The sequence below is a fragment of the Macaca fascicularis genome, chromosome 2 (genome assembly GCF_037993035.2).
Source record: "Macaca fascicularis isolate 582-1 chromosome 2, T2T-MFA8v1.1".
In the NCBI taxonomy this organism is placed as follows: Eukaryota; Metazoa; Chordata; class Mammalia; order Primates; family Cercopithecidae; genus Macaca; species Macaca fascicularis.
The window spans coordinates 14530045-14552577 of NC_088376.1; the positions used below are offsets into that span (position 1 = coordinate 14530045).

Genomic DNA, 22533 nt, shown 5'->3' on the forward strand with positions numbered 1-22533 from the left:
GACAAATACACAGGAACAAGGCGCCCAGCTGGCTCTCTGAAAAAAGAAAAGAAACAGCTCCCTTTTTTCAAAGTTGAGGGGAGGTTTAAATATAGCAAAATGACCTTTTTTTCCAACAAAAGTTAATTCTACCAGCCACAGGAAGGGTTGTAAACCAGATGTCACTTCTCAATGGTTTAAGAAACATGTAACCTGGAGAATCACCTCAATTTTGTCACCTATAAAGCAAGGTTCTGTTACCTGACCCCAGCATCAAAAGGATGTTATAAGAAATATTTGTACAATATCTTTAAAGTGCCTGTGGTTTCTCAAAGAAAAAAAAAATGGAGTATGAGGCAAGACTATAAAATCAAGTGTGGGCATGTTCATAAATAAATGAAACAAGTTCTGAGACCACAAGCAGAAATTGATCTTGCTGCTTAGAATTCCAACACACCCAGCCGGGCGCAGTGGCTCACACCTGTAATCCCAGCACTTTGGGAGGCCGAGGCGGGTGGATCACGAGGTCAGGAGATTGAGACCATCCTGGCGAACATGGTGAAACCCCGTCTCTACTAAAAATACAAAAAAAATTAGCTGGGCGTGGTGGTGGGCGCCTGCAGTTCCAGCTTCTCAGGAGGCTGAGGCAGGAGAATGGCGTGAACCCAGGAGGCGGCGGAGCTTGCAGTGAGCGGAGATCGGGCCACTGCACTCCAGCCTGGGTGACAGAGTGAGACTCCGTCTGAAAAAAAAAAAGAAAAAAGAATTCCAGCACACCCAGGACTGACCCAGGCTGGGGAAGCACCAGGGCCCTCTGGGAGTATAGCCAGGAGTCCTGCAGAGCTGGAATCAGGCACACACCTAGTTCTTGAAGTTGGTGCTACCATGATGGTCACAGCAAGGATGGCCTCCAAAGAGTCAGAGAGAAGCGCTGGTCCTCCTACCTTGTCACCACTGCCAGAGCTCACCACCACCACACTGCTGCCCCTACGGCTCCATCACCACCACCACCAACTACTCCATCATCATTTTCCAACCTACACTACCAACAGCTACCTCCTCATCGCTCCACCAACCCCTCATTATCATTCCATCAACCACACGAACACTACCTGTCCATCACTCCACCACCATCACAAACAGCCACGCCAACTGACCTATCACTCCACCAACACCAACCACCCCACCATACCAACTATGCACCACCACCAGTCCACATCATTCCACCAACACCACCGTCATCAGAAACAACCACACCAACACCACCTGACCATCACTCCATCACCACCACAAACAACAGCCACTCCATCACCCCACCAAAGATGACTACCCACCACCACCAGTACACACCATTCCACCAACACCACCATTACCCCAGAAACAACCACACCACCACCAACTACCTCACTACCACCTCCCAGGCATCATCACACCACCACTCCGCTACCACCCCATCTTCACCCAACCATCACTCCACCACCATGGTACCACCACAGTCCCACTGCCACTGATCCACTACCTCCACCATCGCCCCCACCACCATACCACCCAGGTTCATCCACCCCCGTCCCATCCTCGCGCCACCATCCTAGCATGTTGAGGAAACAGGTTCCAGAGGCATGAGACCACTGGTCTAGACCGTCTAGAAGATTCACACAACTTTTTGTTATTATTATTATTACTATTATACTTTAAGTTCTAGGGTACATGTGCACAACATGCAGGTTTGTTACATATGTATACATGTGCCATGTTGGTGTGCTGCACCCATTAACTCGTCATTTACATCAGGTATATCTCCTAAAGCTATTCCTTCCCCTCCCCCCACCCACAACAGGCCCCGGTGTGTGATGTTCCCCTTCCTGTCACACAACTCTTTAAATCTGTCATCAGAGAATGTTTAGCAAGCTGTCTAGGACAATAAGTAATAATAATAGCTTATAATTTTGAGTAACTGCTATGTACCAGGGACCATTCTAAGTGCTTTTCATGCATTAACTCATAATAACTTTATGCAGAAAATACCATTATGGTCCCTACTCTAAAGACGGGAAACTAAAGACAGAGACGCTAAGGAACCTGCTTAAAGCTTTGCAGCCATAAGTAATATCTGGGACTTAGCCCAGGCCGTCCATGCTCTGCACCAACTTGTCACACTGTCATCTCACAAAATAAATCTTGGCACTTTAATGAAGAGTAGTTATTAAGTTCACCAGGTTACTGGCGGCACCAGTGCCATAAAGTGAGGCAGGATGCACCAGCAGCCCACGTGCTTGGCTACTAATATTTGCCTTTCCCATGCATACCACATGCTTAAGGAACAAAGCTGTGATCCTCAGTAACAATGGCCAGGCACGGTGCTAACTGTGTACATGATCTGTTTCCTTACTTCTCACCACAATCTCCTGAGGTATAAGAATTTCCGTTTTATGTATGAGGAAACTGAGGCTCAGAGGTGATCAACAACTTGCTGGTTACATGGTAGACACACCTGAGAGGACCCTATTCAGAGGGGTCATATTTACCCAACACGTGCCAAGCATCCTGTGAGCTCTAGGAGTCCACAGCACTTAGGGCTGGTTCCCTCCTGTGTTCCCAGCATTTAGGATGTAGCCTGTAAAGCCCTGCTTTCAACAGTGAGTTGTTCAAGGTTGCTCATAACTAACATTGGAAAAACAACAAAAACAGACAACAATCCCTAAAGGCCAGAGAGGCAGACAGTGTAACAAATGTTAATTTTGGAGTCACAAGTAGGTTTGAACTCAGAACTATGTTCTGTGGCCGCGACTGCACCCACGTGGACATCTGCTGTATTTCCTCCAGCCTGACCTACTTCAGGGCAAGTGAGGGACTGCAGAGCTGCTCCTCCCTAGGATGCTGACTTGTGAAAGTGGCTGCGGCCCTTTGCAATTAGACACTCGAAGACCTCAATTCTGTGCACTTAAATATATACAGTGACCTAAGTGCTGATGTGACCAAACGACAAGGGAAATTGATAAATGGTTCCCATTGAAATCAGCCCTAGAGGCAACCACTGCATAACCAAGAGGAAGGCCTGGCCAGGTCCTCGGGTTTTTATCATAGGATCACAACTTCTCTCCACCTCCAAACTCTCATTTCCCTCCCTGCCACGCCAACCCTGCCTCTGCCCCCTTCCCACACATACACACAAACAACACATTCTTCTAACAGCCGCTGTATCCGTGGAAAACCTTCAGCTGTGTTTCTAACTGGAAGGAGGGACTGTTCCTATAAAATTAAAAAAAACAGGTATCCTCTCTGCTCTAGTTTCGGGGGGGCGGGGGGAAGACAGCAAACAAGCTGGGGCACTAAGCTTCGCATTCTCATCTTGTGCCTGGGAGACTCACTTTTTCATATCACGTCTTCCTGGGTTCATGAGACAGGGATACTTCAGCTCTTGGCGGGGTATCTGCTACAGAGCCTCATCACAGCACCTCAATTACACTGCTAACAGTAAAGAAGAAAATTTGAACCAATTTTAGAACGAGTTAAGAGGGAATAAGAAAAATCCCAGCTATGATCTTTTTAAACATAAGTTGTGAAATAGTTCCCTCTTGTGGCTAAACTGGGAATTGCCACTTTAACCTTCCGGTTCTCCAATGGCTGGAAGTTAATCAACTTTTTAGTGTCAGAAGAAGCCCATGGACGTCTTCCGAAATTTATATAATTACAAAGAAAACTAATTGCATTTCAATTAATTTATCCAATTATGAACAAGTGGGGGCTATGCAGATAGATGTTGTTTTTTAACACAGTAAACAACAAGACCTAATGGCAGGTCTAATTACCGTAAATTCATGATATGCTCATTTGTGATGGGCATAAATGACATTTTGAGAAATCAGTGGCAGCTGTAACAATATGTGAAAAGCTGAGATATCTAGAAATAACAAAGTGTCACTTTGTTATTTCTGATACTACTACAAAGGTTGGTTTATTGCTATTTATAACTGAAGGAAATTCTAAATTTCAGAAGTTAAGCTCTAATCTTCTCCCATTCTAGTTCATTGAGCTCTTGAAGCCTCAGCCTCCCAAAGTGCTGGGATTACAGGTATGAGCCACCATGACTGGACCTCTAGTTCATTGATCCTTTCAATTCTGTTCCTGGGCCCCTTGGGGTTGGTGAAACCCAGCTGTTCTAATCTAGCTTAATTCATTCATTGAGCAGTCTCTCTACATGAGGCAAAGTTACCAATTTTGTAGTATTTCCAGGGAAAAATCCTCCAAGGTGTGTGAGAACTAGGAAATCTGAATTAAATGGTCAACCCAAAACATTGTATCCAGCTGAAACAAATCCAAAAAGTCAGAAGCACCAGCTTCTCTCCTGTCCTTGCCGAACATCCCCCTGTTGAAGTGAATTTCAGCAAAATAAAGTGTAGAGAAGACTAGTGGCAGAGGAGGGCCATTAAACCCAGCAAAGTCTCCACAAGCGTGGGGTGGTGGGGGCAGGTTTGCCTGTACTAGGAATAATTAAAACAGCCAAGTGTCTGAGCATCTACCAGGGCCAGTCTGTTCCGCTTTCTAACACTCTCAAGAAGGGATCGTTACTCTCATTTCAACAGTGAGGCAATGGAGGCTTAGATGGAAAAGTCTTGCCCAGAGTCATACGGCTGTTTAGTGGTGAGGCCAGCACTGCCTCCCAGAAGACCCCATGGGTCCCCATGGCTTGGGGAGAAAAGCCAGTCCACAGGGAGGCTCCCTGTTGTATCCATGCCTCTGGCAGAGGCAGCGAGTGGGCAAGACAAGGTCGGCTGAAGACCCCACAGCCACAGATAGTGAATCCCACAGCACAGCACCCATGGCCCACAAAGGACCCCCTGGATGGAGCACCCAGACCCCTCTCTATAAGCCTCTAATCTACCAAGGAATTCCGCACCAAGTCCAAATGTACTTCTTCTCCCTGCTGAGCTTACTAACCCTCATCTGACCACCTCTCTCTTGTGCTTACATCTTCTTGGCGCTTTTTACATTTAACTGAGGTCTCCTGCCTGCTGCCCCTTCTCACCTCTGAACCCCCCAACACATGGCTCTTTGTCTGAAACGCTCCACTGCCCAGCCGGCACAAGCACCACCTTCCCCACTCCACACGAAAGCACACCCAGAGCGGGCAGCAGTCTCCCTAGGAAGGAGCACCAGTGGTGTCCCACCAACTACAGTCAGGTCCACCCTGGATTCCTGCCCCCAAGCCCTCCTCAGCCATTAACATCAACTGCAAGATTTCCTTATGGATGAACACCCTGTGAAATGTCCCATGTCTCCCCATATGTCCCAGTGGCCTCCTCAGGACCAATCCCCGAGGCAGGGTACGCCTGGTTAACCTCACTGTGCCCCCCACCAGTAGGCCCCCACCCCCCACAAAGGGCAGAGGGTGGGCCCTCACTCTTGGGACCCAGGATTAAAAGCCCAGTTCCCAGGAGTTTGGGAGAGTCCTTCAGGATAATTAGCTTTGGTGACATGTCAGCATGTGCTGGCCTGAACAGCAAGGCCTGGGTGCGAGCCACCAAAATCAGCCTTCTCTTTGACTGGTTTCTGTCACCCACTAGCACCCAGCCTTTACAGCATCTGTGGTTGGGAGCAGGTGTGAGGGTGAGGGTCTGTTAGATAGAGCTTGGCATGGGATAGGCCACCCAGGTTTGTCCACAATGTTCTGATGGCACAGCCCTGGCTTGTGAAGTTCAGCGCTGAGGACGAGCCCCTGCACCCCGTCCTCACTGGGTAGGTGCAGACACTTGTCGGCGGCCCACTGTGTGCTGGTGATGGTTGCAGCACCAAGAAGGCCTACTCTGGAGTTCTGAGTAGTCAGACTCAGCGCTGAAGCTTCCTGTGCTCTGAGAGAGCCCTGGGGCCCAAGGGCCTCACCCTTTTGACGTCACTGAGCTCTGCAGTTTCTCAGCCTCTGATCTGGTCCATCTCAGAAATGGGCCCCAGGGATCAAACAGGCTTCTTCTGACACTAAAATGTTGATTAACTTCTCGTGCATCTCAGAAATGGGCCCCAGCAAGACTCAGATGCTCTTCTACTGGGGCCAAGTGGGAGCTTCATTCTCCCAAAAACACCCATTGTTTCCAGTGGGTTCATTTCCACCATGGCAGCCTTCTCCACAGGTGGGGCAATGCATTGGCCTACGCCTTACGTAGCATGATCAGGCTGGGCCACTGTAGGAATATTCTTGAATGCCAGGATTCATGTTCTTCTTTCGCAGTCATAGGGCATTTTGCCTGGGAAATAAGAAAAAAGAAAAGAAAAGGAAAAAAAAGAACACCTCAGCACTGTGGAGTAAGTGATTTACCTCCTCCCGTTCTGATGACCCTCATATCTGACCAAAGGGTGAAAACATTCAGGCTACTCTTCAAACTCACTTTCATCCCCCTCCCAACAGCGGCTTCCGAGAGCCTTATTTCTGCTCACCGATTCTCCAATGGGCGTCATCATCAGACCATGGGGTGCAGTTGTGCATGATGTAAATATTCTTTGCCATTCCAGAGATGGACCAAATGTGGTGGGTGGCTGTGAATTGAAGCCCACCAACCCAGGGACACAAGAAATATTCACTGACTGATTGACTGATTGAATTTGTTTCTGACTCAGAAGCTCATTCCTCAGGGTGCTGAGAAATTCCGTCTCAGTAATGACTGGTTCTGCACACAAACACCCCAGGGGTTGCCAGGCACTCCCTGGGCTACTGCCTGGCCTCACGGTCCCTTCAGATGTGGAAGCCTCACTGCGTTTGAAGCATGACCCCTCTGGGAATGCTGTGATCTCCTACACCAAAAACTCATCCTCTCTGAAATGTTACCACTCCCTTTGACTCCTGCCAGAGACCCCAGCTTCTGCTGCCACCCACCCTCCAACCCAACAAACAATCCCAGAGGCAGAAATATGCAACGGGTTTAGCCACCTGGCTGGAGATGAAAACAGGGACAAATACAAGAGCACTGCCACCCACAAATTCACATCTTAATACAGTATTCACTTGCAAACCTATCCCTCTAGCTCAATGTCCTTCTCTTCTGGAATACAAATTCCCAGGCACGGTTTAATCCCCAGCACCTAGAAGAGTAAGCAGTCTCTCAACATATAGTTTTGAATGACTAGGAAGAAAAAAAAATGAAGGGATAAACGATGGATATAAGGAATGAGAGCAAAAGTCTTTCTAAAAAACAAAACTCCATGAAACAGGAGAAACTTTGAAAACTAACATCTAACTGCAGTGAGATCCCAGCTTCATCACAGGCCAGTCCCAGGTATTCAAGCTCCCTGTGCCTTGTTTCTTCCTCTCCCGTAAAATGGGAGATCAAATCAGTGGCCACCTCACAAGTGGTGCTCAGCTAAAATAAGTTAATGGACTTTAAATGCTTAGAAGAGGACCCGTAACATGACAAGCACTCAGTAAGTGTTAGCTGTTTTCAGCAGCAGAGGCAAGAGCAGCAGACAAGAGGAAGCTACACTCATTGGAGCAGTTCAGCTGAGAGGCAACAGGGTGAAAGGAACCCGAGCCCCAGCTCAGCTACTTGGCAGCCATGTGGCCTTGGACAAGTTGCTCAGCTTCTCTACAATGAAGTTGACTCCTCTGTTTTGAATGAATATGAAAGAAAAAATACCATTTTCATAAGGTTCATACGAAACTTCAATGAATTATTATGGGCTGGGCATGGTGGCTCATGCCTGTGTGAAAGGAAAATCTTGGAAATCTTGGGGCCCCGAAATTACTAAGCTAAAGGGAAAAGTCAAGCTGGGAACTGCTTAGGGCCAACCTGTCTCCCATTCTATGAAAACTCAACCCTCTGCTCACTGAGATAAATGCACATCTCATTGCCTTCTTTGGAGAGTCTAATCAGAAACTCAAAAGAATGCAATCATTTGTCTCTTATCTACCTATGACCTGGAAGCCCCCTCTGGGCTTGAGTCTTCCTACCTTTGCTTCAAGTTGTCCCCCTTTCCAGACCAAACCAATGCTCATCTTACATATGTTGATTGATGTCTCGTGTCTCCTTAAAAAGTATAAACCAAACTATGCTCTGACCACTTCGGGCACGTGTCGTGAGAACCTCCTAAAGCTGTTTCACAAGCACGTGTCCTCAACCTTGGCAAAATAAACTTTCTAAATTAACTGAGACCTGGCTCATATTTTGGGGGTTCACACCTGTAATCCCAGAACTTTGGGAGGCCAAGGCAGGAGGATCACTTGAGGCCAGGAGTTCAAGATCAGCCTGGGAAAAATAGTTAGACCCCCATTGCTACAAAAAAAAAATTGAAAATTAGCCAGGTGAAGTGGCACACACCTGTAGTCCTAGCTGCTTGGGAGGCTGAGATGGGAGGATGTTTTTGAGCCCAGAAGGTCAAGGATGTAATGAGCTATAATAATGCCACTGCTCTCCAGCCTGGGCAACTCTGTCTCTAAAAAGTAAAAATAAAATGAATTATTCAAACACTCATCACAGCGCTTAGAACTAGCAAGTGCAAATACATAGTTGATGTTGAGCAAGTCGCTATTGTAAGGTCAGCCAAGAGAAAGGATGAGTAGACCCAAAGTCAGCCAAGTGAGTTTACTGACCTGCCAGGCTGCTCCTTGACAGGCAGAGGAGGCAGCCCCGAGCTCACACGCTAGGGGGATTTGTGGCGGTTGACTGTGGGGGCTGGCATGGCATACATTCTGAGTAAACCCACATCCTAGAGTTGTTTTGCTACATCCTAACAGCACTGCATTATTTCTAGCTCAGGTTACATAATATCTAAAGGAAATGGGGAGGGGGAATCCTTGCAGGAACAGGGGGCTAAGTTTCACCTATTATATAAAAGAGAGCGGCTACCATGATATCAGTGAAATCGAGCAGCTACTAACTAGAGGGGAAAATGTGAGATCAGTAAAGATTGTACCAAATCACAAACTATGATGGCCATATTTGAAAATTGTTTTGGAATGCTCAACATCACTAATCATCAGAGAAACGCAAATCACAACCACAATGAAATGTCATCTTACCCAGTCAGAATGGCTACTATTAAAAAGACAAAAATAAACAGATGTTGGTGAGGATCTGAAGAAACGGGAACTCTTATACAGTGTTGGTGGGAATGTAGACTAGTACAGTCACTATGGAAAACTGTATAGAGATTTATCAAAAAACCTAAAATAGGAGAGGTGGAGCAAGGTGGCCAAATAGAAGCCTCCAGCCATCACCCCCTCTGCAGGAACACCAAAGTGAACAACTATCCACAAAAGAAAGCACTTCACAAGAACCAAAAATCAGTGGTTGGACATATAACACATTCTCTATAAAAAACAGTACATTGAGAAGTAAAACTTAGTCATGACTTTATTAAATATGTCAGTCCCTAATCATTCTTACAGTATTTTGCTATGTTCAGAATATAAAAGAAAAAAAGTAAATTGCAAAAAATATTGTATCTATAAGAAATTTAAACATTTTTAGTATTAAATAGTTCAAAAAACTGGTTTTTTACCTTTTTTAAAACTAAAACTAGAATTACTACTTGATCCAGTAATCCTTCTATTGAGTATCTCCTCAAAGGAAAAATAAATCAATGTACCAAAGGGACACCGGCACACACAGGTTTATTCAGCACTATTCACAATAGCTAAAGTATGGAATCAACCTAAGCACCTATTAATAGATGAATGGATAAAGTAAAGAAACTGTAGTATATATACACACAGTAGAACATCATTCAGCCATAAAAAACAAATACAATTATGTCATTGGCAGCAACATGGATGGAACTGGAGGTCATTATCTTAAGTGAAATAAGCCAGGCACAGAAAGACAGATACTGCATATTCTCACTCAAATGTGGGAACTAAAAAATTTGATCACTTGGAGGTATAGAGTGGAAAACTAGACAACAGAGGCTGGGAAGGGTGAGTGGGGGCAAGGAGAAGAAGAGAAGTGGGGTAAAGGACACAAACATAGAGTAAGATGGAATAAATTCAATGTTTGATACCAGAGTAAGGTGGTTATGCTTAACAGAAATGTATTGTTCTTGGGTGATGGGCACCCTGAATATCCTGGCTTGATCACTACGCATTATATACGTGTATCAAAATGTCACATGTACCCCATAAGCTTGGACTAATTTTTTCAAATACATTGGTGACACTGTGTGGCAGACCAAGTGCTGCAGAAAAAGGAATTGTGAATTAGATTATTTCAAGAAACTTCTCCAATCAAGAAAAAGGTTGAAGATTAAAATAATGGGTAGAAAATAATAGTAGCTAACATTACTAAACATTTATTATGTGCTATATAGATGAGAGATCTAGTATCTGTAACAACAGAGATTCCAGAAAGCAGTCGAGAGCGCATGGAAGAGAAGCGATAAATCCTCTAAGCTTACTAAAGGCTTGAGTATTTGTACCCAAAGCTCATCTGGACTTCTGGGGTTCTGCTCTGACGTGTGAAGAGCTCAGCAGCCACCCCTTCATCCTCACAACAGAAAAGAGCTGAACAAACTGAAAATCCACAACTCTTTTTTTCATCCACCAGAGAATCAAGACCGGAGAAATAGACGAATACAGAACCAGGAGCCAAAGCCACTGGAGCCAGGATCTAGGAGGAAAAAAACTGTAATGGACAAACTGCTGGAAGCTGAGTGGGGCCTAGACTGTGTGTTAAAAACTCCTGGGGCCCAGTCCTAGAGGGGCCTCCACGTTTTCATGAGTTTCACCTCCAAAAGCCCTACCAGAGTCTTGTGGTGAAAATTTGGGGGAAACCCCCTGATGCTTCCAGCAGAAGGGGAAAGTAACCATCTGAGCATTCTGTTCTCCACTTGCCCTCAAGGGAATCTATACTGGTTACAATGTAGGGGAAAGGAAATACAGTCCCCACTCTGTACCCATAGGTTTTGTATCCCTAAATTCAACTAACCTTAGACCAAAACACATTTTTTTAATTGTATCACTACTGAATACCTACAGACTTTCTTTACTTGTCATTATTCCCTAAACAATACAGTATAACAATTATTTACATAGCATTTACATTGTATTTGGTATTATAAGTAATCTAGAGATAATTTAAAGTATATGGGAGGATGTGCATAGGTTATATGCAAATACTATACCATTTTATATCAAGGACTTGAGTATCCATGAATTTTGGTATTTGTGAGAAGTCCTGGAATCAAGCACCTGCCAATGCTGAGGGACAACTGTAACCAACTCCAGCCCCCTTTAACTAACTTCCTGTCTCACCTAAGGAGTAAAACAAAAGCTGGGAAGCACTTGTGAGGGTCACAGGCCAGGGCCAAAGGCTCCCTGAAAGATTGAGACCAAATCATAGGATTACAGAACACTTCTACCCTCACACCTCAACACCACATCAGTAGCGCTCCTGTGTAGTAATAACAGATTACAGCTGAAACAACTGCAAGCCTGAGGCTCTATTTAAGAAAGAATGTCTAGGGAAAATCAAAAGCAACAGGGAGAACAAAAATGAGGACACTAAAGAAAACTGAAATCTCGGACATCTACAGCTATGGTAAGTGATAAACACAGCCAAGTTCTTAACCAGATAAACATAAACCCTTATCCTAAAGATCTGTTTACCTCAGGCCCTTTTAGCCAATATATCAAGTCTGCCTTTCAACAATAAATTACAAGGCATATTAAAAGGCAAGAAAAACACTCTGAAAAGATAAAGCAAACAACAGAACAAGACTTACATATGGAAAAGATTTTGATATTATTTGACTGGGAATTTCAAATAATTATACTTAATATGCTAAGGGTTCTAATGTAAAAGTGGACAGCATGAAAGAACAGATGCGTAATGAAAGCAGACAGCTTGAAACTCTACAAAAGAAACAAAAGAAAATACTAGAAATCAAAAGCCCTATAACATAAATGAAGAATGCCTTTGATGGATTCACTAGTAAACTAGATACAGATGAGAAAATATTCAGTGAGCTTGAAGATATGTCAAGAGAAACTTCCCAAACTGAAATGCTAAGAATGAAAAATTGGAACAGAATTTCCAAGAACTGTGGGATAATAACATAACAAGTAATATATTCACAAAGGGAACACCAGAAGCTGAAGAAAGAAAGGAGCAGAATGAATATTTGAAGTAATAATGGATTAGAATTTTCCAGGATTAATGATAGATACAAAACCACAGATCCAGGAAGCTTGGAGAACACAAATCAGGACAAATATAGAAAAGTCTACACTTTAACAAATCATATTCAAACTTGCAGAAAACCAAAGACAGAGAAAATCTTGAAAGAAAGTAGAGAAAAACCTGCCTTATCTATAGAAGAATAAGGATAAGAATTTCATTAGACTTCTCTTCACAAACAATGCAAGTAAGAGGAGAAGCAAGGAAATATTTATGGTGTTGAAAGAAAATAATCACCAACCTAGAACTCTGTATTTGGCAAAATTATCCTTCAAAAGTAAAGGAGATGATTGTAGACATAAATATAAAACACAAAACTACAAAATTTCCAGAATATAACATAGGAAAAAAGCTAGGTGACCTAGGGTTTGACACAGATATGATATAACACCACAAGCATGAGCCATGAAAGAAAGAATTGGTAAGTTTGACTTCATTAAATTAAAAACTTTCACTCGGTGAAAAAGCTTTTGCTCTACAAACTGGAAGAAAATATTTGCAAAACATATCTGATAAAGGAACTACATTAAAATATACCCCCAAAAAACATTAAAATTCAACGAGAAAATCCTATTCAAAAATGGATAGAGGTCCTGAACAGATATCTCACCAAAGATACAAGATGGCATATAAGCATGTGAAAAGATGCTCAACATCATAAATCATTAAGAAATTGCACATTAAAAATAATGATATACCACTACACACTTATTAGAATGGCTAAAATCCAAAAAGCTGACAATACCAAATGCTAGCAAGGATGTGGAGAAACAGGAACTCTCATTCAGTGCTGGTGGGAATGCAAAATGGTACAGCAACTTTGGAAGACAGTTTGGCAGCTTCTTACAAAGCAAAACAGTCTTATATGATCCAGCAATTGTACTTCTAGGTTTTCACCCAAATAAGTTAAAAATGTATGTCCATACAAACCTGCACATTAATGTTTATTCATAAATGGCAAAAACTGGAAGCAACAAGTGTGTCTTTCAAAACATAGATGGATAACCAAACTGATATATCCAGTATTCTCATACAATGGAATATTAGTACTAAAAAGAAATGAGCTATGAAACCACAAAAAGGCATAAAGGAAACTTACAGGCCAAGAAGGCGGTCTGAAAAGGCTACATATTGTATGATTCTAACTGTATGGCATTCTGGAAAAGACAAAACTATAGAGACAATAAAAAGATCAATGGTTGCCAAGGATTAGGGAGAAGGGTGAGTAGGTGGAGCACAAGGGATTTTTAGGACAGTGAAATATGAGACTGTGATGGTGAATACACGACATTATGCATTTGGCAAAACTCCATAGATGTACAACACAGAAAATGAGCCCTAACATAAATTATGTACTTTGGTTAACAATAATGTGTGAATACTGATTCATCAGTTGTAATCATGAGCTACACTAATACAAGATGTTAACAACAGGAGAAACTGTGAAGGGGTGGGGTAAGGGGGGTACAAGGGAACTCTATGCTTTCTCCTCTATTTAAACTTAAAACCGCTCTTAAAAAATCTATTTAAAAAAAAAAAAAAGTTCATATATTACCAGGTAATTTGACTAAAGACAGACCTTTGCTGGAGAAAAAATTCAATTCTAATGGTTAAAAGTTTTGTAACACTTTACTTATAAGGAAAAAAAGCCAACAGACCTCTCTTCCACAACACTGTGGTCTGTTTCAAAGTGCCTTCCCTTGTGCAGTTGCCTCATTTCCATCTACATTGTATTTCCTTTCTGAAAACCCCAACAGTGATAAAAGACACTGTTAGGGAAAGGGAATAATACAAAGACCTTAAAATATGAAATAAGAAGTAAGAAAGGGAATCTTCCTTTAGGAGCCAAATACTCTTTCATTAAAGGGAATGGTGCAGCCAACGCTGGGTGCACGTGGCCTTTGTGGAGTCACCACCGTGTTGTAAATTCCCACCTTCCTGCTGATGAGAGAAGCCAGAGGATGCAGCATATTCAGTATAACCCGGGGAGCGGAACAAAGAAATTGCTAATAAACCAAACTGAGTATAATTTATTTCCTGTTGCTATGGTAATAAACTACCACAAACTTAGTGACTTAAAACAACACAAATTTATCTTACAGTTCTGGAAATCTGAAGTCCAAAATGAGTCTCACAGAACTGACGTCAAGGCGCTGGCAGGCCTGTGTAGGCCTTCCTTCTGTAGGATCTAGGGCTGAATCTTCCTTCCCTTTCCCAGGCTCTAGAGGCTGCCCACTTTCTGTGGCTCATGGCCCCATCTTCTTAGCCAGCAGCATTGGGTCAAATCATTTTCATTCTGCCATCTGTCCTTTTCTCCTTTTTCCATCTCCTCCTTCCACTTTTAGGAAATGGAAATCACACTGGATCCAGCCTGATAATCCAAAATCATCTCCCTATTTTCAAGTCAGGCGATTAGCAATCTTAATTCCCCTTTGCCACGTAGCCTAACGTATTCACAGGTGCTGGGGAACAGACATAGGCCATTATTCTGCCCGACGTTGTCAAAAGGAATTAGATGTGATTATGCTCTCTTCCCTTTCTAGGTATAGCTATTCTCTGTGATTCAATGTTAAAAGTTTCTTGCTGAAAACTACTTAAATATCAGTCTAAAATGCAAATCTTCATTTAAAAAATTATGATACATACTTTGGATAATTTTAAAAAAACATAAAGCATAGTGGGATTAGAGATTGGTAGTGATTCAATACATGTTACTGTTGTTAATAATGTCAGGTGTGGCTGAACTTAGAAATAATTCTCTAGCTAAAAACAGTCTTTGGTCTCTATGAAAGAAAAAAACTCCAGTTTTAGATGCAACTATCACAATTCACTGTGTCCCTTCCACAGAGGGTCACAACACACCTGCTTCCGGGAGTTGGTAAGTCTAAATACAACGTGAACCCTGCGTGCACTGGTAGTGGAGACTGCCTTAAGGAAGAAAACTGGGTCAAGGGACAGGGGCAGGAAGGACACTTACACCATTTTCTACCTTTTGAAATTTATACCGTGTGTGTATTGCCTATTCAAAAAAACATACTACTTTTAAAAAGAATACATTATGCAGCCCAGTCCATTGTGGTGGGCTGATGAAGGCTGAAGGGTCCATTCCTTCCAGGGTTCAGTGGAAAAAGAAGACACTGGCCCCTCGGGGAGTTCCTCATCCAGAATCGCTGGCACCTACTGGCAACAGAGAAGCCCACAGGCTGGAGGCAGAGTGAGACTGGTGTAAGACAGAAGGCAAGAACAAACCTCCTGAATGTTCAAAAGCCATCCCAAGAAGGGAAAAGAGAAGAGGACCAGCTATAACCAAGTTATAATAGACTGTGTTTACATATTTTATAAATCAAGTAATAAAAAAATGCAAATATCAACAAGTATAATCAAGATGTACAATGTAAAAATAATAGTGCATTAGCAATTATTAGCCTAAACCCTGTTTATTTGATTTCCCTTCCCCATCCCCTCCCCCTTTTTTTTCTTTTTTTTTTTTTTTTTTTGAGACGGAGTCTCGCTCTGTCACCCAGGCTGGAGTGCAGTGGCCGGCTCTCAGCTCACTGCAAGCTCTGCCTCCCGGGTTCACGCCATTCTCCTGCCTCAGCCTCCCGAGAAGCTGGGATTACAGGCGCCCGCCAACTCACCCAGCTAGTTTTTTGTAGTTTTTAGTAGAGACGGGGTTTCACCGTGTTAGCCAGGATGGTCTCGATCTCCTGACCTCGTGATCCACCCGTCTCGGCCTCCCAAAGTGCTGGGATTACAGGCTTAAGCCACCGCGCCCGTCCCCCCTTTTTTTTCTTAGACGGAGTTTCACTCTTGTCGCCCAGGCTGGAGTGCAATGGCCGGATCTCAGCTCACTACAGTCTCCGCCTCCTGGGTTCAAGCGATTCTCCTGCCTCAGCCTCTCGAGTAGCTGGGACTACAGGCGTCCACCACCACGCCTGGCTCATTTTTTGTATTTTTAGTAGACACGGGTTTCACCATGTTGGCTAGGCTGCTCTCGAACTCCTGGCCTCAGGTGATCCTCCCACCTCGGCCTCCCAAAGTGCTGGGATTACAGGCGTGAGCCACTGGGTCCAACCCATCCCCTACTTTTTAAGAAACAACATATGGCTGAGAAGGAAAACAAGAATATTAATGCTTTTAAAATTACAGGTAATAGTATTTCAAACAACTAGGAAACATAAAAGAACACATAATTCAAGCAATGAAAGACAGATATAGAAAACAGAAAGGATTAAATATTTGTATCAGACAAAAATATCAAAAGATCATTTAATTTTACCAAAATCGTTAAACTTACCTTTTAAATTACAAAAAAAAAAAAAAAAAGGTTGAGTCAAGTAACTAAATCTAAACATCTCAAACTAAAGCAGGTGCACACATTAGATTAGAAAACCTGCTAATACATCCAAAAACAAAACAACAGTAGTCATATAAAAAGGTAGCCAGGTGCAATGGCTCATGCCAGTAATCCTAACACTTTGGGAGGCCGAGGCAGGTGGGTCGCTTGAGCTGAGTAGTTCCAGGCCAGCCTGGGGAACATGATGAAACCTCCACCTCTACAAAAAAGATATATATATAAATTATATATATATATATAAATTAGCCAGGCATGGTGGCAGGTGCCTGTAGTCCCAGTTACTCAGGAGGCTGAGGAGGTTGAATCAACTGAGCCTAGGAATTTGAGGGTGCAGTGAGCCAAGATCGCACTCCAGCCTGGGCAAGAGCGAGACCTTGCCTCAAAAAATAGAATATACTGCAAGATAGAAAAGGGCCACTTCATGTTCACAATAAAGACAGACTTGATGAGTGCGAATCACCTGGGCTTCAAAGTGTGTAAAGCTTAAAACAGCTAAAAATATAGGAAAATTTAAAAACAGTGGTAAGAGACTTGAACCTCTTCACCTGTATCACTTGTGTTCATAACTTAAGCAACTTTTAAGCAGAAAGGATCACGGGAGCCACAGAACTGAGAGAAGCCAGGATCCTTTGCAGAGCACCAATGAGGAGAAAAGGCAGACAACTTGGATGTGTCCCAAACTGATAACCTACAAAGGTAAGATCAGTCATTGGGCAGGGACACAGACTGGCAGTAGCTTGTGGCCTGAGCCTCGGTGGGATGGAGCCCTCTGGTTCACAGGCTCTAGTCGATCTGCTCACAGGGCATTCCTAAGCCAATCCTGCCCTGTGGTAGTGGTAAATACTAAAGCAGGCCAAGCATGCAGCTTCTCAGTCACCTTCACGCAGGCTGCAGCAGAACCCATCCCCACTCCCCTGATTAGCTGATTATTATGGTAATCTTGCTGATAATTTCCAAAAATTGACCTAAAAAGTGGTATTTGAAAAGAATACTCCTAGAGTAAATCACATAAGCAATGAAAAACATGGCCCATCCATGACCACTAAATTATCAGGTTGCAGGTGTAAAAAAAAAAAAAAAAAAAAAATTAAACACTATCTCCCTTTTGTAGTCTCATGCATTTAGTCAAACTGGGTATTTTTTTTACATTTTCCAATTCACCATTTGTCAAAGAAATAATGGAAACTATAAAGCTGAAGAATAAACACTTTAAATAAGAATTCATACTCCAAAGAAGTAAGAATCTTTCAACTTTTATTTCTAGGATACATTCATCTGGACCCTTTTTTTTCTTTACAATTTTCCCCCTAAGATAAATGAATACAATAAAAATATAATCCAACTACCAGCAATGTTTCTAACCAGAAAAGAATCTAAAATCTCTGGTGTGATAATATAGGATATTTTTTAAAAATATAAACTTCATACCAGAAATAAAGCCTGAATATTCTCTTTCTTTAAAAATATAATTTTTCCTTCTTTGCTCTTCCATGTAAATCTTATAATGAACCTGTTATTTCTAATGTCTATTTTTAATCCAGCAACTATAACACTACCTAGCAGGGTTTTTTCCTTTACACCTTGTTCTGTACTGTGAATCAACTAATAATTGCAAACGTCTCTAAAAAGTGAGATGCCACTTGGCTGTAGCAAGATTCTTCAAGAGATGCTGAAAATTAAAAAACACAAAAAATCCCTATTAGCAAACTGAAACCTACTTAACAAATTATATTATCCTGTTTCTGAAATCAGAACATGTATAAAAGCACTTTTGCTAACTGTAAAGCTCAAATGGAAAACATTTTTAAAAATCTGTTTTGACTATAAAGACTGCTGACTGGGATAGAACTTTAGGGACACGAGGCTCTGTGAAATCCATTCTTTTTTTCTGTAACTTCTTAGTTTTGAAGGGGAGGATTATAAATTGCAAACAAGCTGGGGTATGGATACAGGAGTATCTCATAAAGATTGATTGGTTTGTGGTGACATGTGACTGTTTTTCTTAACTGAGAATAAAGACCAAGGGGCACAGGGAGAGTTCTTAGATCAACACTTTATACCAGACTGATAAAAACTAGACAGTGTTTTCCCTACTTCTGACTAGTTCCTCTATGCAGAGCTTCATTATTTAAGTATAATCCAGTTTAAAATAGTATTCCAAAGCTCAACATAAATGGTCTGGGGATGATTTCCTTTCCTTGGTTTAGGAAGATAATAAAGCCTAATTATAAACATGGGTACAACACACCTGAACCACAGAGTAGTACCCTTCCAACTCCAAATCAACAGTATTATCCGTAACAGCAATAAAGGGCTGCATTTCGTGTGATTGATTGTGCCCAGACACAGGTGATCAAAAAGAAACCAAAGGATGAGTGAACTGACAAGAGGAAAAGGGTTTCGGTTGCTACATTTAAAAGGTTACACTAACAGAGCCGATGAGAGTCAGGTGTGCTGTGGCAGGAGCAGCTGTGGGGGCCTCCTTTCCTAGTTTCTGAATGATCTTCCTGTGGCTCTGGGAGCAGGCCCAGCATGGGGAATGGGCTAAAAGGCTTATACATCTCTTTTTGGCCCTCAGATGCACTTACCCTTTTCTTTGGTGCCCTCTTTCCCCAAGAGAATATTCAGGCCAATTTTGTTTTTTCCTTTTTTCTGCATTAGTAAGACATTATAAACTAGCAATTTGTAATACCTCTAACTCTCACTGAGTGTCTTATGTTAGTATAAAGTACCTCAAGTAATAAGAATGTGGAACTTAAATGCCACTTACAGAATAGTCAAACAAGCCCATGTCACACTTTGATAATCCAAAGTATTAAATCTTAGCAATTGATAAAGTAAAAAACTATTTTTGCTAAGGTTTAACTATTGGACTTTAAACCAATTTTAATATTCCATGAAATCAAAGCCATTGAATTAACATGCCTTCATGTTTCCTACACACAACAAAGTTTAAAATATACATATATTTTTAAACCAATTCACTCCCTTTTACAATCATACTTTCATTCGAACATTTAAAATATAAATCCAAACTGTCAATGAAAACAACAGTGGGACAAGCAACACTATCATTAAAATGAAACAATAATGCAAGGAAAGGTCAGCGTTGAAACTCAGAAAATAAACATAAATAGATTCATTGGAAATCTGCTCATACGCCTAATGTGTTCAGAAATGAACCTCACATAAAACAGATCCCACTGCGATGTTAGACAACTCATTCCTTTCTCATTTTCTCATTCCATGATGCATGTCTTCACTATTTTTACTGAGGTTTATACAGTGAGTAGATATCCTAACGGCAGAGATGAGTATTAAATACATAGCCTACTCCAGAATTGGCATATGTTCCCAACCATTTTTTTGTATGCTCCTTGAATTATAAAATAGTCCAATCTTTAAGGAAAAAAAATTAAATGGCTTAGATCTATTCATACATATTGGGCATTAAATGTCACTAAGTTAACACAGTAAGGTGGAAAAAAGGATAAGAGGGTACAGTAAGTGTTCCCCAAACAATTCCATTACATTATGAAGTATTGTCAATGGCATATTTATTTTAACCAGGTTACGGGGAAAAAAATGCAAGAATTATTACCAGAATTTGCATCAATTTTCTGGAGAAACGAACAATAAAACATTAAATATACACATTTATTTGTATATTTATTTGAAGAATCTTTGGTAGCAATTGCTTGTTTCTTCCACATTATAGGACTTTTTAAAATAAATGTCAAAAGTCGTTTACTAATCAGCATATGAAAGATAAACTATGATACTATTCTTTTGGTTTCCCTATAAAACGTCCTTGATAATAACTTGTACTATTCATGCACTTAAAAAACAGTATATGTTTAACTCATATACATACAAAATGAGACTAATACCAGAAAAAAAAAATTAGACAGTAATGAGAATCAATAACAAAACATAACAATGACAACTGTTCTTAAGTAATTTATTTTAAAATTATAAGATTTACAATGCCTTGATTATGCAAAATAGCATAATGGAAATTAAACCAAATCAATAAACCAAAGGGAAAGAAAACTTAATTTTCTCGAGTATCCATACTTAAACCATCTTTGTAAGTATCTGATGTCCCAACCGTGTCTTATGTAGAAAGTATAATAGTTTCAAATGTTTCACTTGCAGGTTTAATTTCTCATTTTCAATTTTTATGAACTGTAATACAATTTCAAATCCTATTATACCTAGTGTTTATACTGCAACAGCAGCAAATCTCACATGTGTAATCAAATGTGGAAGTGGGGCACAGCTTCTAGCTGTAGACAGAAATTATACACTGCATTCAGTCCAGGAGAGTACATTACATTAACCAGAGCGTAGAGTTTAGTACACTTATTGCAGGGTTGGTATTTCTTTCCCTCTGATCTGAATCAGCTGAGCTGCTGAGCAGACATATTACTGCTGTGGATAGTAAGACTGCTGTGGGGGCTGAGGGAAGGGGTATGAAGGCTGCTGGGGTCCTGGGTATGGAGCCTGTCCAGGGCTCTGGTGATACACTGGTGGATATGGCATATTATACTGGCCATATGCATAAGGATTATAGCCCATGGGCATGGGCATTTGGCAATACCTGATAGGGAGAAGAAAACAAAAAAAACTTGATTGGTAAATCAAATACTAAAAAATAAAACAATAATTATTCTAGAACTACGTTTTTCATGAAAGTCATTTCTATTTTTTAGTCTATTAAAGAACAGTGGAGAAAGAAAAACTGTTTCAAGGCACTTGTCAGAGAAAAGCATTCCTATCCTGTTCTTAATTACAACAAAAGAGTACCAAGTGTTTAATACTATCCAAAAAAATACCGAAGAAAATAAGATTAAATATTCAAGTATTAAAAGAAAGAAAAACTATGGAGACCCTTCATTTTAACGTGGCAAAACTAGTCATCTAAATACATTCCTCTTCCACAATATTCAATATTCACTGTGATGTACATAAATTTACAACTTTAAAAGTTCTAATATTTGGAAGACAACATGTACTTACTAAGTAAAATTTAGAGCACACCTTAAATGGTAGTCAAATGTTTGGATTTTTAAGATTAAGAAATTATCACAGAGGTTAACCTTTAAGAAAGTGCAACCCATAATTAGATAAATTTCTATTCAACTGTTTATTGAATGCCAAGTATTCTAAGTATAGGGATGTAAATAAGGCCTTATCAGTTTTGCTATGCTACGCTCAGAAAAGGTACCTGTTTATCACCTAAAGTCCAAGGAAACACCTACTGAACTCTATACAGAAGAGATTATTTAATATAAACCCAATATGTAAAGTATAAAAACAAATTTTAAAAGCCTAGGAAATAGCTATTTATGTAAGTGACCATAACATTATTTTCATTTCTGGATAAGCCGACAGTGTAGCTTATTCATTCATGACACTTCCATTTGTAGAAGGGGTGACCCTGTTTTTAACAGGTTAGCCAGAGCCTAGAAACAATATTAGCCAACTTGGGATACATGATGTTGAAGCCTTACCCAGGATATCCTGGATAGGTGGGATAGGGTGGTCCCTGGGCCTGTGGAGGAGGAGCTGAGCCAGGTGTTTGTGATGGAGCTGGTGCAGCAGTCCCAGCCCCCACTGGAGCTGGAGCAGTAGCAGAAGGAGCTCGATTTGCTGGAAGCACAGGTGGTGGAGGCCTGGCTGGGGGCTGGGGCTTAGTAGGCTATAAGAAAAAGTCAGCATTGACTATAAAATGTTTCATTTCTCCCAAATTGCTATTAATTAAAATTAATAAGGACATATGAGAAACTCTAGAATCCAACCAAATATATTTTTAATTCCCATTCTTAAATAATGGCTTATTACTATAGAAATATATCATAGTTGAATAATTCTCCAATCTGTGGAAACTCCATAGCCACTGCTCTTTTCCTGGTGCCTAATATTTAATCATTTACTGCTTCCTGAGTGGCTGGACATTTGAGGTGGAAGAAAGCAGCACAGGTACTGTTTACTACCATCATCTCCTCCCAGTCCCCAAACTCTATATGAAAAATG

General features: G+C 41.3%; 1 protein-coding gene and 1 long non-coding RNA gene across 6 annotated transcripts in view; both read right to left on the reverse strand.

The window, feature by feature from the left end:
- Positions 1-3474, reverse strand: part of LOC123571918 (uncharacterized) — a 798252-nt gene extending 794778 nt beyond the window's left edge. For all 4 annotated transcript variants that reach the window (XR_010584878.1, XR_010584880.1, XR_006696245.2 and 1 more), the window contains exon 1: positions 3348-3474. This is a non-coding gene — a long non-coding RNA (uncharacterized lncRNA). The remainder of the gene's footprint in view (positions 1-3347) is intronic.
- A 16967-nt stretch (positions 3475-20441) lies between these two features.
- Positions 20442-22533, reverse strand: part of PDCD6IP (programmed cell death 6 interacting protein) — a 74192-nt gene continuing 72100 nt past the window's right edge. For both annotated transcript variants that reach the window (XM_005545501.5, XM_005545500.5), the window contains exons 17-18: positions 22011-22198; positions 20442-21097 (exon numbers count right to left, since the gene is read on the reverse strand). In XM_005545501.5, coding sequence (XP_005545558.3) covers positions 20923-21097; positions 22011-22198 — 363 coding nt within the window. In that variant the 3' untranslated portion in view covers positions 20442-20922. The remainder of the gene's footprint in view (positions 21098-22010; positions 22199-22533) is intronic.